We start from the raw sequence: 17,759 nt of genomic DNA, 5'->3' as shown, positions 1-17,759 counted from the left end.
AAGTGATGGGTTAATCACTTATAAAGCTAGCATAACAGTTAAAGGACAAAAGTGGTAAAAATAAATGTAACTACAATAATTTGCTAATGGATACACAAGATAAAAAGGTGTAAACTGTGACATCAAAATGTGAAAATGTAGAGCTTTAGAATGCTTTCAAACTTAAGCTATCAATTTAAAATAGACTGTTATAAATATAAGTTGTTTTTTGTAAGCCTCATGGTACCCCAAAGCAAAAACCCATAGTATATACACAAAATATAAAGAGAAGGTACTCTAAGCATGCTAATGCAGGAAATAATCAAATTACAAAGGAAGAGAGCAAGAAAAGAAGGAGTAGAGGAATTACAAAACAGCCAGAAAACAATGAACAGAATGGCAATGAGTACATACCTATTAATAATCACTTTAAATGTAAATGAACTAAATGTTCCAATCAAAAGACATAAAGTGGCTAAGTAGCTTAAAAAAACAAGATACATCTATATGCTGCCTACAACATACTTCAGATGTAGGAATACACATAGTTTGAAAGTGAAGGGATGGAAAAAGATATTCCATGCAAATAAAAAACAAAAGAAAGCTGGGGTAGGTATACTTATATCAGGCAAAATAGACTTTAAGAAAAAGACTAATTAGAGACAAGGTCATTTTGTAATGATAAAGGGATTAATCGAACAAAAGGATATAACATTTGAAAATAGCTATGCACCCAAATATATAAAGCAAATACTAAAGAAATAGACAATACAGTATTAATAGAGGACTTTAATACTCCACGTTCACCAATGGATCGATCATTCAGACAGAAAATCAATAAGGAAACATTAGCCTTAATGACATGTCAGACCAGAGAACTTAACAGATATATACAGAACATTCCATCCAAAAGCAACAGAATATATATTCTTCTCAAGCACACATGAATATTCTCCAGGATATATCATATGTTAGGCCACAAAACAAATCTTAAGTTTAAAAATACATCAACTGTCTTTTCCAACCACAATGTTAAGAAACTTGAAGTTAATTACAAGAAGAAAACTGGACAATTCACAAGTATATAAAGACTAAACAGCATGCTACTGAACAACCAATGGGTCAAAGAAGAAATTAAAAAACACTTTGAGACAAATAAAAATGGAAATGCAACATACCAAACTTATGGGATATAACAAGAGAAGTTCTTGCTATAGAGGGGAGTTCGTAGTGATAAATGCCTACATCAAGAAACAAAAAAGATCTCAACCTATCTCTATACATCAAGTAACTAGAAAAAGAACAAAGAAGCTCAAATTTAGTGGAAGGATGGAGATAACAGATCACAGTGGAAATAAATGAAAGAGACAAAAAATAGAAAAGATCAACAAAACTAGGAGCCAGTTCTTTGAGAAAATAACAAAATTGACAGACCTTTAGCTAGACTCATCAAGAAAAGGAGAGGACTCAAGTCAGAAATGAAAGAGGAAAGATTAAAATGGATAACACATAAATACAAAGGATCATAAAAGACAACTATGAACAATTAGGTACGAACAAATTGAACACCCTAGAAGAAATGGATAAATTCCTAGGAACATACAACCTACAAAGACTGAATCACTGAACAAATAGAAAATCTGAACAGACTGATTACTAGTAATGAGACTGAATTAGTAATCAATAGTCTCCCAACAAAACTCCAGGGTCAGATGGCTTCACTAGTGAATTCTACCAAACATTTAAAGAAAAAATTAATGCCAATCCTTCCCAAACTCTCTCAAAAAAACCAGAAGAGGAGGGAACACTTCCAAACTCATTTTACGAGGTCAGCATTATCCTGAAACCAAATCCAGACAAGGATGCCATAAGAAAAGAAAACTACAGGTCAATGTCCCTGATGAACATAGATGCAAAAATCCTCAACAAAATATTAGCAAACTAATTCAACAATACATTAAAAGGATTGTACACCATGTTCAAGTGGGATTTATTCCACGGATGCAAGGATGGTTTGACATCTGCAAATCAATTGATGTGATACACCACATTATCAAAATGAAAGAAAAATCATAATCTTAATAGATGCAGAAAAAGCATTTGACAAAATTCACTCATTTATGAAAAAAAACTTTCAACATATTGGGTATACACGGAACATACCTCAACATGATAAAAGCCACATATGACAAGCCGACAGCTAACATCGTACTCAGTGGTGAAAAGCTGAAAGCTTTACCTTTATGATCAAAAACAAGATAAGGATTCCAACTCTCACCACTTTTATTCAGTGTAGTATTGCAAGTTCTAGCCAGGACAGTTAGGCAAGAAAAAGTCATAAAAGCCATCCAAGTCAGAAAGACGGAAGTATTCTAAGAACTCATTTATGACTGAGGATGTTAACCATTTGTCATGCAGTTCAAATGAAATGCCATATTTTATTGCCATCAATTAACTATGGTGTTTTGTATTTTGGTTTTGTATTAAAATATAATCATGTTGTGTTTTTTTAAAAAAAGGAGTAAAACTGTCACTATTTGCAGATGAAATGCTATTATATAGAGAAAATCCAAAAGCCTGTGCTAGAAAACTGTTTGAACTAATAAATTCAGTGAAGTTGCAGGATACAAAAATCAATATATTAAAAATCTGTTTTGTTTCTATACACTAATAGCAAACTATCAGAAAAAGAAATTTTAAAAAACACCATTTACAATTGCATCAAAAGAATAAAACACATAGGAATAAATTTATCCAAGAAGATCAATGATATATACATTGAAAACTATAAGACTTTGGAGGGAGGAATCAAGATGGCAGAAGAGTAGGATGTGGAGCTTACCTCCTCCCACAAATACATCAGAAAACACCCACAAGTGGAATGATTCACACAGAACATCTACTGAACGCTGGCAGAAGACCTCAGACTTCCAAAAGTCCAAGAAAACCTCCACATAACCAGGCAGGACAAAAGAAAAAAGAAAAAAAAAAAGAGAGGTGGGGGGAGCTTTCCAAGATGGAGGGAGAGTAGGAGGACGTGGAGTTCATGTCTCCCTACAAACACATCAAGAATACATCTACAAATGGAACAATTCTCACAGAGCACTTGCTGAATACTAGCAGAGGACCTCAGACACCTAAAAGGACAAGAAAGATCCCCACATAACCGAGTAGGATGAAAGAAATAAGGTAAAAAGAAGAGGAGAGGAAACAGGATGCAACCTGCACCCCTGGCAGGGAGCTGAAGGTGAGGAGAGGTTCCCGCATCTGGGGAAGCCCCCTCATCACCTGGGAGATCAGCTGGGACAGAAGGGAGCCTCAGGGGCTTGGAGGAGAGCCCAGCAACTGGTCTGTGACAGGCAGGACAGAGTGAGACCTACACAGATGGTCCATGCCACAGTCCTGCATGCCCCAGCCTGAGACAGGTGTCCGCCGGTACACATGGGGGCTGGGTGGTGGAACGTAGGGTTTGGAGAGCAGACCCGGGGGGGAGACCATTGTTGGCTGTGAGGAGACAGCCTGTGGGGACAGGAGTGAGGAGCTCCACAACTGGGAATGCTCGTGGAGGAAGCCCGGACCACCACAAACGAGAAGCACCATGGTTGACATGCAAAGGGCAGGGCCACCATCACACCCTCTCTCCTCACACACCAGCCCCTGCCTCCACGGGCACTAGGGAGGGCTCCACCAGAGCCAGCTCACACGCCCCTGCCATCGCCTCCCCTGCAACCCCCCTGCAAGCCTGGGTGACCCGCTCACCCTGATTGCCACCTGATGGGCTTGCATTTTCCAGTCCCTACCCTAGCACCCTCCCACCTAGTCAGCCTGCTCGCCCCAATCACTGCCTCGGCTCCTTCCTGCCTGACAGGCTCATGTGCTCCGGCAGCCTCTGGAGCGGACTCCAGTGGGAAGAACATATGCACAGCTGAGGCTGAAACTACACCTGAGCCCCAGGGGCCGTGTGACTAAGGAAGAAGAGCTGAAATCGCTCTTCAAGGCTGCACGAACCACAGAGTTACATCTCTGCTGGCAGCTTCCTAAGTTCAGCGCCTGTGAAACATTTGAAAGGACAACAAGTGCTCCTGCAGCTGGGATGGGTCTGGCTTCAGCAGCTGTGGGCTTTGTGGGCACATACATGTGGGGGTTGGTCCAGGCCAGAATCTGAGCTGCCTCTATAGCTCCCACAGCAGGTCCAGGTGCATGACTACTGCAGTCCTGGGACCTGACCTCAGTGTATCTGTGACAGTGACCTGGTGAAAACACCTGAGAGTCACCAGGGCCAGTTGCCAGCATACCCACAGTTAAGGGCAGACTGAGAGCAGTGCCAACAACAGTGTACTTTGTGAGTCCACACAATGGGCAAAAGGGGGCACAACAGAGCACATTCACAGGTGAACAGCTCCAGAGCAGGCATACTCAGTGGCTTGTCTCCCAGTGGGAGTGCTCCAGTCCCACCTGCCTCACACCACAGATCAGAAACAGAGCTAAGAAACAAGATCTGAGGGCCTCTACTCCAACAACTAGGGAACAGACCCCACCCCTGACAGGGCAGTGACAACCACAGAGCAAAGGGGAGGCCCCGCTCAATATCCAGGGCAGGCTCTGGTCACCACACCACCAATCAAACCCCCTGTCAAGGGGATAATGGCAAAGCCTCTGAACCAGCCTCACCCACCAGGGGTCAGACACCGGAAACAAGGAATTACGATCCTGCAGCCTGTGGAAAGATGACCACAGACACAGTAAGTCTGACAAAATGAAAAGACAAAGAAATATGTTGCAGACAAAGGAGCAAGATAAAAACCAGAAGAACTACTAAATGAAGAGAAGGCAAGCTACCTGCAAAAGAATTCAGAGTAATGATAGTAAAGATGATCCAAGATTTCAGAAAAAGAATGGAGGTGCAGATCAAGAAGAAACAAGAAACATTTAACAGAGACCTAGAAGAACTAAAGAACAAACAAACAGAGATGAACAATACAATAACTGAAATGAAAAATGCACAAGAAGGAATCAACAGCAGAATAACTGAGGCAGAAGAATGGATAAGTGACCTAGAAGACAGAATGGTAGAAATCTCTGCCATGGAACAGAATAAAGAATGAAAAAAAAAGAGGACAGTTTCTGAGACCTCTGGGACAACACTAAATGCACAACATTTGACTTATAGGGGTCCCAGAAGAAGAAGAGAAAAAGAAAGGGTCTGAGAAAATAGTTGAAGAAATTATAGTTGAAAACTTCCCTAACATGGGAAAGGAAATAGTCACCCAAGTCTAGGAAGTGCAGAGTCCCATACAAGATAAACCCAAGGAGGAAAACGCCAAGACCCATATTAATCAAACTAACAAAAATGAAATACAAAGAAAAAATATTAAAAGCAGCAAGGGAAAAGCAATAAATACAAGGGAATCCCCATAAGGTTATCAGTTGATTTTTCAGCAGAAATTCTGCAGGCCAGAAGGGAGTGGCATGATATATTTTAAGTGATGAAAGGGAAAAACCTGCAACCAAGACTACTCTACCCAGCAAGGCTCTCATTCAGATTCAGCAAAGAAATCAAACCTTTACAGACAAGCAAAAGCTAAGAGAATTCAGCACCACCAAACCAGCTTTACAACAAATGCTAAAGGAACTTCTCTAGGCAGGAAACACAAGAGAAGAGAACAAAAGAGGAAGGGAAGAAAAACGACCTACAAAAACAAACCCAATGATCTGTATTTCTGTTTTTGTGCCAGTACCATACTGTCTTGATTACTGCAGCTTTGTAGTATAGTCTGAAGTCAGGGAGCCTGATTTCTCCAGCTCCATTATTCTTTCTCAAGATTGCTTTGGCTATTCCGGGTCTTTTGTGTTTCCATACACATTGTACAATTTTTTGTTCTAGTTCTGTGAAAAATGCCAGTGGTAGTTTGATAGGGATTGCATTGAATCTGTAGATTGCTTTGGGTAGTATAGTCATTTTTACACTGTTGATTCTTCCAATCCAAGAACATGGTATATCTCTCCATCTATTTGTATCACCTTTAATTTCTTTCGTCAGTGTCATAATTTTCTGCATACAGGTCTTCTGTCTCCTTAGGTAGGTTTATTCCTAGGTATTTTATTCTTTTTCTTGCAATGGTAAATGGGAGTGTTTTCTTAATTTCACTTTCAGATTTTTCATCATTAGTGTATAGGAATGCAGTCTCTTCAATAAGTGGTGCTGGGAAAACTGGACAGCTACATGTAAAAGAATGAAATTAGAACACTCCCTAACACCATACACAAAAATAAACTCAAAATGGATTAAAGACCTAAATGTAAGGCCAGACACTATCCAACTCTTAGAGAAAAACATAGGCAGAACACTCTATGACATCAGTCACAGCAAGATCCTTTTTGACCCATCTCCTAGGGAAATGGAAATAAAAACAAAAATAAACAAATGGGACCTAATGAAACTTAAAAGCTTTTGCACAGCAAAGGAAACCATAACCAAGACGAAAAGACAACCCTCAGAATGGGAGAAAATATTTGCAAATGAAGCAACTGACAAAGGATTAATCTCCAAAATTTACAAGCAGCTCATGCAGCTCAATATCAAAAAAACGAACAACACAGTCCAAAAATGGGCAGAAGACCTAAATAGACATTTCTCCAAAGAAGATATACAGATTGCCAACAAACACATGAAAGAATGCTCAACATCATTAATCATTAGAGAAATGCAAATCAAAACTACAATGAGATATCATCTCACACCGGTCAGAATGGCCATCATGAAAAAATCTACAAACAATAAATGCAGGAGAGGGTGTGGAGAAAAGGGAACCTTCTTGCACTGTTGGTGGGAATGTAAATTGATACAGCCACTATGGGGAACAATATGGAGGTTCCTTAAAAAACCTAAAAATAGAATTACCATATGACCCAGCAATCCCACTACTGGGCATATACCCTGAGAAAACCATAATTCAAAAAGACACATGCACCCCAATGTTCATTGCAGCACTATTTACAATAGGCAGGTCATAGAAGCAACCTAAATGCCCATCGACAGATGAATGGATAAAGAAGATGTGGCACATACATACAAAGGAATATTACTCAGCCATAAAAAGGAACGAAATTGAGTTATTTGTAGTGAGGTGGATGGACCTAGAGTCTGTCATACGAGTGAAGTAAGTCAGAAAGAGAAAAACAAATACCGTATGCTAACACATATATATGGAAACTAAAAAACAAAAACAAAATGGTCATGAAGAACCTAGGGGCAAGACGGGAATAAAGACACAGACCTACTAGAGAATGGACTTGAGGACACAGGGAGGGGGAAGGGTGAGCTGGGACAAAGTGAGAGAGTGGCATGGACATACATACGCTACCAAATGTAAAATAGATAGCTAGTGGGAAGCAGCCACATAGAACAGGGAGATCAGCTTGGTGCTTTGTGACCACCTAGAGGGGTGGGATAGGGAGGGTGGGAGGGAGGGAGACGCAAGAGGGAAGAGATATGGGGATATATGTATATGTATAACTGATTCACTTTGTTATAAAGCAGAAACTAACACACCATTGTAAAGCAATTATACTCCAATAAAGATGTTAACAAAAACCCCAAAACAATAAACAAAATGGCAATAGGAAAATACATATTTATAACTACCTTAAATGTAAATGGATTAAGTGCTCCAACCAAAAGACACAGACTGGCTGAATGGATACAAAAACAAAACCTGTATACATGCTGTCTACAAGAGACCCACTTCAGACCTAAGGACACATACAGACAAAGTGAGGGGATGGAAAAAGATATTCCATACAAATGGAAATCAAAAGAAAGCTGGAGTAGTAATACTCATATCAGACAAAATAGACTTTAAAGACTGTTACAAGAGATAAGGAAGGACACTACGTAATGTTCAAGGGATCAATCCAAGAAGAAGATATAACAATTGTAAATATATATGCACCCAACATAGAAGCACCTCAATATATAAGGGAAATGCTAACAGCCATAAAAGGAGAAATTGATAGTAACACAATTATAGTGGGGGACTTTAATACCCCACTTGTACCAATGGACAGATCATTAATAAGGAAACATAAGCTTTAAATGACACATTAGACCAGATAGACTTAATTGATATTTATAGGACAGTCCATCCAAAAGCAGCAGAATACACTTTCTTCTCAAGTGTACACAGAACATTCCCCAGGATAGATCACATCTTGGATCACAAATCAAGCTTCAGTAAATTTAAGAAAACTGAAATCATATCAAGCATCCTTTTCGACCACAATGCTATGAGATTAGAAATCAGTTACAGCAAAAAAACTGCAAAAAACACAAACACATGGAGGCTAAACAATATGTTACTAAATAACCAGTGGATCACTGAAGAAATCAAAGAGGAAATCAGAAAATACCTAGAGACAAGTGATAATGAAAACACAATGATCCAAAACCTATGGGACACAGCAAAAGCAGTTCTAAGAGCGGAGTTTATAGCAATACAGTCTCACCTCAAGAAATAAGAAAAATCTCTCACAGCCTAACCTTACACCTAAAGCAACTAGAGAAAGAAGAACAAACAAAACCCAAAATTAGTAAAAGGAAAGAAATCATAAAGATCAGAGCAGAAATCAATGAATTAAGAGAGAAAGAAAACAATAGCAAAGATCAATAAAACTAAAAGCTGTTTCTTTGAGAAGGTGAACAATATTGATAAACCTTTAGCCATACCCATCAAGAAAAAAAGGGAGAGGACTCAAATCAATAAAATTAGAAATGAAAAAGGAGAAGTTACAATGGACACCACAGAAATAGAAAGGATCGTAAGAGATTACTACAAGCAACTATATGCCAATAAAATGGACAAATTCTTAGAAGGGTACAACCTTCCAAGATTGAACCAGGAAGAAATAGAAAATATGAACAGACCAATCACAAGTACTGAAATTGAAACTGTGATTAAAAATCTTCCAACAAACAAAAGTCCAGGACCAGATGCCTTCACCGACGAATTCTATCAAACATTTAGAGAAGAGTTAACAACTACCCGTCTGAAACTCTTCCAAAAAATTGCAGGGAAAGGAACACTCCCAAACTCATTCTATGAGGCCACCCACCGTGATACCAAAACGAGACAAAGATGTCACAAAGAAAGAAAACTACAGGCCAATAACACTGATGAACATAGATGCAAAAATCCTCAACAAAATACTCGCAAACAGAATCCAACAGCACATTAAAAGGATCATACACCATAATCAAGTAGGGTTTATACCAGGAATGCAAGGATTCTTCAATATACGCAAATCAATCAATGTGATACACCATATTAACAAACTGAAGGATAAAAGCCATATGATCATCTCAATAGATGCAGAAAAAGCTTTCAACAAAATTCAACACCCATTTATGATAAAAAAAAAAAAAAACCCTCCAGAAAGTAGGCATAGAAGGAACTTACCTCAACATAATAAAGGCCCTATATGACAAACCCACAGCCAACATCGTCCTCAATGGTGAAAAACTGAAACCATTTCCACTAAGATCAGGAACAAGATAAGGTTGCCCACTCTCACCACTATTATTCAACATAGTTTTGGAAGTTTTAGCCACAGCAATCAGAGAAGAAAAAGTAATAAAAAGAATCCAAGTCGTAAAAGAAGAAGTAAAGCTGTCACTCTTTGCAGATGACATGATACTATGCGTAGAGAATCCTAAAGATGCTACCAGAAAGCTTACACCATATAAAAAAATCAACTCAAAATGGATGAAAGACTTGAACATAAGACTTGAAACCATAAAACTCCTAGAAGAAAACATAGGTGATACGCTCCTTGAGATTGTTTTTGGTGTCAAATCCAAATTATTGTCACCAAGCCAAAGGCAAAAGAAGCAAAAAAAAAAAAAAACAAGTGGGACTACATCAAACTAAAAATCCTTTGTACAGCAAAGGAAACTATCAACAAAATGAAAAGGCCACCTACCAAATGGAAGAAAATATTTGCAAATCATATATCTGATAAGGTGTTAATATCTAAAAAAATATAAAGAATTTATACAGGGCTTCCCTGGTGGTGCAGTGGTTGAGAGTCTGCCTGCCAATGCAGGGGACACAGGTTCGAGCCCTGGTGTGGGAGGATCCCACATGCCGCGGAGCGGCTGGGCCCACGAGCTACAACTACTGAGCCTGCGCGTCTGGAGCCTGTGCCCCGCAACAGGAGGGGCCACGATAGTGAGAGGCCCGCGCACCGCGATGAAGAGTGGCCCCCGCTTGCTGCAACTAGAGAAAGCCCTCACACGAAAACTAAGACCCAACACAGCCAAAAATAAATAAATAAATAAAGTAGTTATTAAATTTAAAAAAAAAATAGCACAGTGATGAAAATGTCTGCGAAACCACCAAGGATTCGTCCTCTGCTAGTTGTTCCTGATTTTAAGTCTAATTTAACACCGCTCTGTCTCTGACAGTGGAGAGCTTCAGATGTCTCCAAACAGTTCCTCAAGTGGGAACCTTGACCTTTGGCTTCTCATGGAGCAGTATTCACAGAGGCTTCCTCTTTCAGGCAGACTCAGACTGCAAGCACGCTCACCCAGAGCATGCCCCTCGAATAAGACTCTGAACATGCAAGTTACAGGGTGGTACATACTTATTGGGGCACCCAGGGGACTCAGCCCTTGGGAAAAATAAGATAGACATCTTAACTAATAAACACTGTCCCCCCACTGGAAGCAGCCTCTGTACCTGAGGACTTCCTTCTCTAAAGAGCCTCATGACTTACCTTCTCTCTTATTTAGCCGAACTCAAATGATTGAGAAAACTGGTTTGTCTCTTCAACAGCCACTCAGCTGTCACACCTCCCAGGTACACATGGGCCTTCTGAGGCCACGCCTTACCCCATCCCAAAGCTGTGACTCTTCATTCATGCTTAAGTTCCTGCTGTGTATCGGGTACTGGTTGGGGTATGTGCTGAGCAAGATCTCCCTCGTGAAGCACAGAGCCTTGCAGAGAAGATGAATCACTAACCAGAGCAGTACAGCACAGAGTCAGAATGGCTGGGTTGGGAGTTCAGGGGATGCTGGAGCACAGAGCAGCAAGCCCTGGTGAGTGGGTCATACCCCAGGAGGAACAAGCTTGGCTCAGCACCTTCCTTGCCATATTCAGCGAGGTCGCCATGCACATAAAATGCACATAGAATGGCCTTGTAGAGTGTGATCTTTACGAGAACCATATCTTATAACCTGTACTAAAAACATTTTACATCATATTCTTTAAGAATCTATAATTTAGACTGTCAGAAATCTCTGTAATTGCTGCTCTTGACCTTCAGCTCCTTAAACCACCCTTAGCAGAACAGCTTGAGAATTTCATTATGCTGTACAGAGCCTGTTGGGCAGGAAGACAGCAAGTCACGGGGACAAACACACACCCCACACACAGAATTAGAGACTGAGGATTAAGAAGAGGATCAGTAACCCTCCCAGACTTCAGACAATACTACAAAGCTACAGTAATCAAAACAGCATGGTATTGGCACAAAAACAGACATATGGATCAATGGAACAGAATAGAGACCCCAGAAATAAACCCACACACCTACCATCAATTAGGTTTCAACAAAGGAGGCAAGAATATACAATGGAAAAAAGCAAGTGGTGTTGAGAAGGCTAGACAGCTGCATGTAAACTCCCTCACACCATACAAAAATTAAACCCAAAATGGCTTAAAGACTTAAATATAACACATATAACACATGACACCATAAAACACCTAGAAGAGAACATAGGCAAAACGTTCTCTGACATAAATCGTACCAATGTTTTCTTAGGTCAGTCTCCAAAGGCAATAGAAATAAAAGCAAAGATAAACAAATGAGACCTAATCAAACTTATAAGCTTTTGCACAGCAAAGGAAATCATAAACAAAACGAAAAGACAACCCACAGGCTGGGAGAAGATATTTGCAAACGATGCAACTGACAAGGGATTAATCTCCAAAATATACAAACAGCTCATACAACTCAATAACAAAAGAACGAACAACCCAATCAAAAAAATGGGCAGAAGACCTAAAGAGACATTTCTCCAAGGAAGACATACAGATGACCAACAGGCACATGAAAAGATGTTCAACATCGCTAATTATTAGAGAAATGCAAATCAAAACTACACTGAGGTATCACCTCATACCAGTCAGAATAACCATCATCAAAACATCTACAAATAATAAATGCTAGAGAGGGTGTGGAGAAAGGGGAACCCTCCTATACCATGGGCAGGAATGTAAATTGGTGCAGCCACTATGGAAAACAGTATGGGGGTTCCTTAAAAAGCTAAAAATAGAGCTACCATATGATCCAGCACTCCTGGGCATATATCTGGAGAAAACCGTCATTCGAAAAGATAAATCCACCCCAATGTTCACAGCAGCACTATTTACAATAGCCAAGACATGGAAGCAACCAAAGTGTCCATCGATAGGTGAATGGATAAAGATGATGTGGTACATATATACAATGGAATATTACTCAGCCATAAAAAAAGAATGAAATAATGCCATTTGCAGCAACATTGATGAAGCTAGAGATTATCATACTAAGTCAGACGGAGAAAGACAAATATCATATGCTATCCCTTATGAGTGGAATCTAAAATATGATACAAATGAACTTACCTGCAGAACAGGAACAGACTCACTGACATAGAAAACAACTTATGGTTACCAAAGAGGAAAGGCAAGAGGGATGGATAAATTAGGAGTTTGGGATTAGCAGATACACACTACCATCTATAAAGTAGATGAACAACAAGAATTTACTGTGTAGCACAGTGAACTATATTCAGTATCTTGTAATAACCAAAATGGAAAAGAATCTGAAAAAAAATATACAGAGGGAGAGGCAGCTTGTGCACACAACAGCACGCCCCCGACGAGGCTCCTCTCACTTCTCAGGGCTCGCCTCTTGTTTTGGTTCATGCCCCCAGCCTCTGCTCAGGCTGTCTCTGTGCCTGTGTGCCTTTCCATGCCACGCCCACTGCCCTCCAGTTGGCAAACCCGTCTTCCACTTCCAAGATCTTGTCCAGTCGTGACTTCAAGGCAAGCTTTTTCTACCCTCTCCCCGTGCTGCCTCACCCCCTCTGTAAAATCAACCCCTCCCCCCTTGGTGCCCCAAACGCCCCCATTAGATCGCCGCTCACTTTATCACTGTGGCTCACTTTATTACCCTTGACGGTTGTATTGTTAATTGTGGGGGGCTAAGATTGTGTCTTATTCAAAATTATCTGTGCCTGGTCCTCCAGACCTTTTTCACATCAGAGCACATAGGAAACGATAATATTTCTGTGGTACGAGAGGCTGCTGGTGACAGAGATCAGTCCTCAGCACACCTTTATAACCCAGGCAAAGCTAAAACACACCAGTTGAGGAGCCCTGCTTAAAAGACTCTCAGTTAATGTTGATTGAAAATGAGTCAGTCGGTCTGTTTATAGGATTAAGAGAGATCTGGAACTAGGCAAAAAAGATCTAAGAAATCAGTGAAAGGAATGGTCCTATAGAAAAAAACATAATCAGGAGTGAACATGGCCCCAGCAGAAGGATAAGTATGTGGATTTCTTGCCCAGATGGTCAGGGTCTCCTTGACCCATACTAGACTCCGTCCCCAAGCTGACCTACAGCACTGCTTTCCAGGCACCTGGGTCTGTAATCAAGCCAAGCTGCTTGCTCCCCGCCCCCTGCAGCTCCCTTGCTCACCTGCCAACAGTCAGCGCCCGTTTGTCTTGGCCTCTCTCTCCAGCACAGCCTCCTCTCCACGCATGCCACCCGCTAGGACGCCAGCTGCCCATCTCCATGGCCACCTCCAACTGAAGACTCCTGTGCTCCCGCAGGCAGGCACGGCCTCTCTCTCTTCGCTCTAGTATTGTGCCTGTCATCACACGCCCTCGTCTGAGTTCTTTTTGTCTCCGATCCTGTCAATGAGATATAAGTTTCATGTGGTTGAGGACAGTCCTTCTCATTGTAGTTTCTCCTCCTTTACCTGTAATAGGTACAAATAAGTGTATATTGCATTGGATAAAATTTCCCAGGTGGCTGTGAAAAAACCAGGTTCCTGTCTAACAGGGAGGTGGGGGACTTGGCTGTCCAGGGAAAAGCCAGCGTCTCATAGCCTGCTGGGTGCCAGGAAATACCCCTTATAGTAAACTGCACTCAGCCCTCTTATTTCAGGGATTCATAAGTCAGGTAATCCTATACAAAGCAGAGCCAGACCCACTGTCCCCAGATCCATTATCTGGGTAGTAAGTAATCCAGACTTTGGCCTGCAGGCCTGGTGAGCCAGACCAGGGGGAGAACCTGAGAGCAGCAGCCCCAGGGGGGCATGAGCGTCGGAAGTGAAGCCCCAGTTCTGTGCAGCAGAAACAGCTTCCTGCAGAGCTGCAGGGAAGGTCGGGGAGACTAGGAGGACAGGGCTGAGTGTTAAAGGGTGAAACTGCCTGTCCAAGCCCTGTGGGGCATCCACGGGATTAGTCAGTAGTCGGCCGCCCCCTTTCCCATACAGTTTCTGAAAGGCAAAATAGAGGAGTATCGTGGAGTTCCTTAGAGCAAGTAAATAAATGCCAATTTCCTGACAGCCCTGCACTCTTTGAAGATTTACTGCCCTGAATCATAGGCCACCCCTAGGATGTGTCCTGATGTTCACACGTGTGCTGGAGTCAAGTCCCATCCCGATCCTTCCATCCTGCCGTCAGTAGTATTTCCAAACAGTGGGGCTTTGGTTGGAGGGAGAGAAACCCTTCAAGCAACCTTTTTGCACTGAATGGTAACTCTTGTCTCCCCTCTCCTGCTCAGCCAGGCCTCACGCTCGCGGCTAATCTGTTGAGCCTCCTTGCGTGTGCACTGGAACACGTACCGTTCCCCGTCGTGACAAGGGACTGCCTCCCTCCCTGGGTTCGGGGATGTCTGCTCAGACTGAGAAGTCTGATCTGTATTCCCCCAAGCTCCGCTACCTCTGTCTTTGCTTTAGAATGTGGAGAATGAAATCGCTGGTAATGCTTTATTGCCGAGACATTGCTGGAAGTTTCCAGTCATCAGGAAATGTGTCTCACGTTCTGTTAACAGCGGAATCCCCGGCCCCGGTGACCGGCCAGTCCTGCACTGATGTGACATGCCCTCTTCCCCCTGCAGGCACAGAGGGTACACAGGAAGTGCCCTAAACCCAGCAGAGCTCACCATGCCTCAGAGCAGAAAGCTGGGTCCGCGCCTTCTCCGAGTGCCGCTGCACAGAGCCGGACCCCTGGCAGCGGCCCGCAGCCCCCCATGGACACTTCAGACCTGGGGCTCGGCCAGACAGGCCTGCCTACGCGGCAGCCGCAGGACTTCACCAGACCAGCCGGCAGCCCTCCCAGCCTCCCCTGGTCTTTCCAGAGAAGCAAGTCCTTGTTTTGTTTGCCCACGGGAGACGCCTCCCCGGCCTCCTCAGCCGAACCACCGTGGTCTGCAAACACAGACGGCCCGGGGCAGAGGGCGTCGGAGCGGAGGCACGGCCACCTCCTCCCCATCGATGACTTACAGGGGGCCCAGGAGACGGACGTGGACACGGGGCTGCGGCTCTCCTCCTCCGACCTGTCCGTGGTCTCTGCGTACTCTGCACCCAGCAGGTTCTGCAGCCCCACGGAAACACTGCTCCCCTCCGAAAGATGCAGCAGCCTCTGGTCAGAGCGCAGGGCTTCCAGAGAAGGACCCCTGCCCGCTGGGGGCGGCGTGACCACAGAGGCCTCCTGGGCTGCCCTCCCTCTGTCCACCAAAGGGCCTTCCAGCTTCTCGGCCACAGCTGTCACCGCTTCCCCAGCTTCCGACACCTCCTGGCTCACAGAGTCACCCCCAGAACTCCCTTATGATGCTCCCGACGCCCAGCAGACTGGCAGAGGCGTCCTACCACCCTCAGTGCTGGCCGGACGCGGGGGCAGCGACGTGGAGGAGGAATTCTACATCTGAACGCACCCCACTCTTGTCTTTCAGACCCACAGGCTCAGGTGCCCCTGCCCCTCTGGGGTCTGCACGCCACCCGTGTTCTCAGCCCCGCTTCCCCAGGTCCCTCCGGAATCTAATTCTCTGTCTCACGGGGTCATTACTAGCATGTTTGACACACCACCCGTTCTTACCTGCGAGGTGGTGGGCTCAGTGGAAAAATACTGGGATTTTTATGCAAACAAATTCTCAACAAACTTAAGGCATAAAATATATGTTTTGAATACTCAGTCCCATTTGAGATATGGTTTGGTGCACTTATTTAAATGCTTCATATAATTATTTGAAATGGAAAGAAAACCTAGTCAGCTGGAGCTGATTTCACAATTTTTCATGCTGGGAAGGAAAAACAAAGCCAAAAAACGTTGAATGTGAGAAAGATACCAAGTGACTTGTATGAGAGATTAGTGCACATAATTCCACCTTACTGGATTCTTCATATCTGTTTACCTTACCAGGGAGCAGTGGCCCTGAGAATTTCCAGGTACCGTTACAGTGAAAGGAGTCACCTTGATAAAACAGTAAACTTATATCAGACTACAGTGATACCTCACTTTGATGCCACGCAACATCTGCATTTACACAAAAGTAGCTACTATGCTTTATAGAGATTCAGCCTGAGTTAACAGACTCTTGGTGCATTTATAATAAGATTTTGAGTTCCAAAAACTAGATTTGCATACATCTTTCAAACATATTCACTGTAATAGTTGGGGGTCTACAGAAGACTCCACTACCTAGATTTGTCTGGATCAATGAGGAAGAATCGTTCTTGGAGTTACAGAATAGTAGGGTATTAGACATAGTGGGTAGGTATTCTTAAGTTGCTTCAATTTTTAAAACCACAATCCAAGGGCTATATATACACAGCTCTATGTAAATGACAGGAGCCACATCTTATACTGCTTTCTCCAGTAAACATGCATCATCCCACACCCTTTTTCATTTTTAAATAATTCATAACAATTTTAACTGGCATTTTGATTGCACAGGTTAATAAATGCACTCCCCTCTTCTCCAAGCGGGAAGCTTTACACAAAATGCTGTCCTGAACCAACACTGTTGCACGCGTGCATAGGAGCCTTAATTAAAGCTGGAGCTCTAACCTGACCTTGGCCTTTCCTGCCATTGCCTGCTTCTGTCACAGCGTGAACAGTATTTACATCTCACCTCTCTCCCACTCCAGTAAGGGTATGTTTACAATTCCAGCCTCTACAGTGCCAAGTGCTGGCGTCGGGGACAACGCCAAGCTGTCCCTAGTTGCTGTATACCTTTGGGGAAGAAGGGCGTAGACTTGCCTTGCTTACGTCCCACTCTGGTGCTCCCTGCCTGAATGACTCATGGCCCAGTTTACCCCTCTCTGGAAGCGCCCACACCAGCCCAGACACAGCTCCAGAATCCTCTTCAACACAGCCCTTCCGGCAGCCGTTACCAGCCATCAGACTCGAGCTGAAGCCTCAGGTCTTTGCCATCCCTGTAATGAGAACCTTACCTCCTACCCCGAACATCCCGCATATTCCAGGACTCCGAATTACAATATTCTGCTCTGCTTTAAGTAAATAAAAGTATGGTCTTCTATAATTCTAGACCAGGAGTGAGCAAACTTTTTTTTAAAGGGCTAAATAATAAATACTTCCGGCTTTGCCAGCCATACAGTCATCTGTCATTATCGTGTGAAAGCAGCCTATGATATATAAATGAATGGGAGCGGCTGAGTTCTAAGAAAATTTATTTTACAAGAACGGGTGGAGGGTCGGATTTGGCCCA

General features: G+C 42.8%; 1 protein-coding gene across 1 annotated transcript in view; it reads left to right on the top strand.

Annotated features, from left to right (window-relative positions):
- The window catches only part of FAM124A (family with sequence similarity 124 member A), a 105,444-nt gene extending 88,552 nt beyond the window's left edge, over window positions 1–16,892 (top strand). Inside the window, exon 4 of the mRNA XM_059902791.1 lies at window positions 15,150–16,892. Coding sequence (XP_059758774.1) covers window positions 15,150–15,959 — 810 coding nt within the window. The 3' untranslated portion in view covers window positions 15,960–16,892. The remainder of the gene's footprint in view (window positions 1–15,149) is intronic.
- The last annotated feature ends 867 nt before the right edge of the window (window positions 16,893–17,759 follow it).

The sequence above is a fragment of the Balaenoptera ricei genome, chromosome 18, assembly GCF_028023285.1.
Source record: "Balaenoptera ricei isolate mBalRic1 chromosome 18, mBalRic1.hap2, whole genome shotgun sequence".
NCBI classification, from domain to species: Eukaryota; Metazoa; Chordata; class Mammalia; order Artiodactyla; family Balaenopteridae; genus Balaenoptera; species Balaenoptera ricei.
Note: the sequence above shows the minus strand (reverse complement) of the source record. Positions and strands in the feature narration are given on the sequence as shown.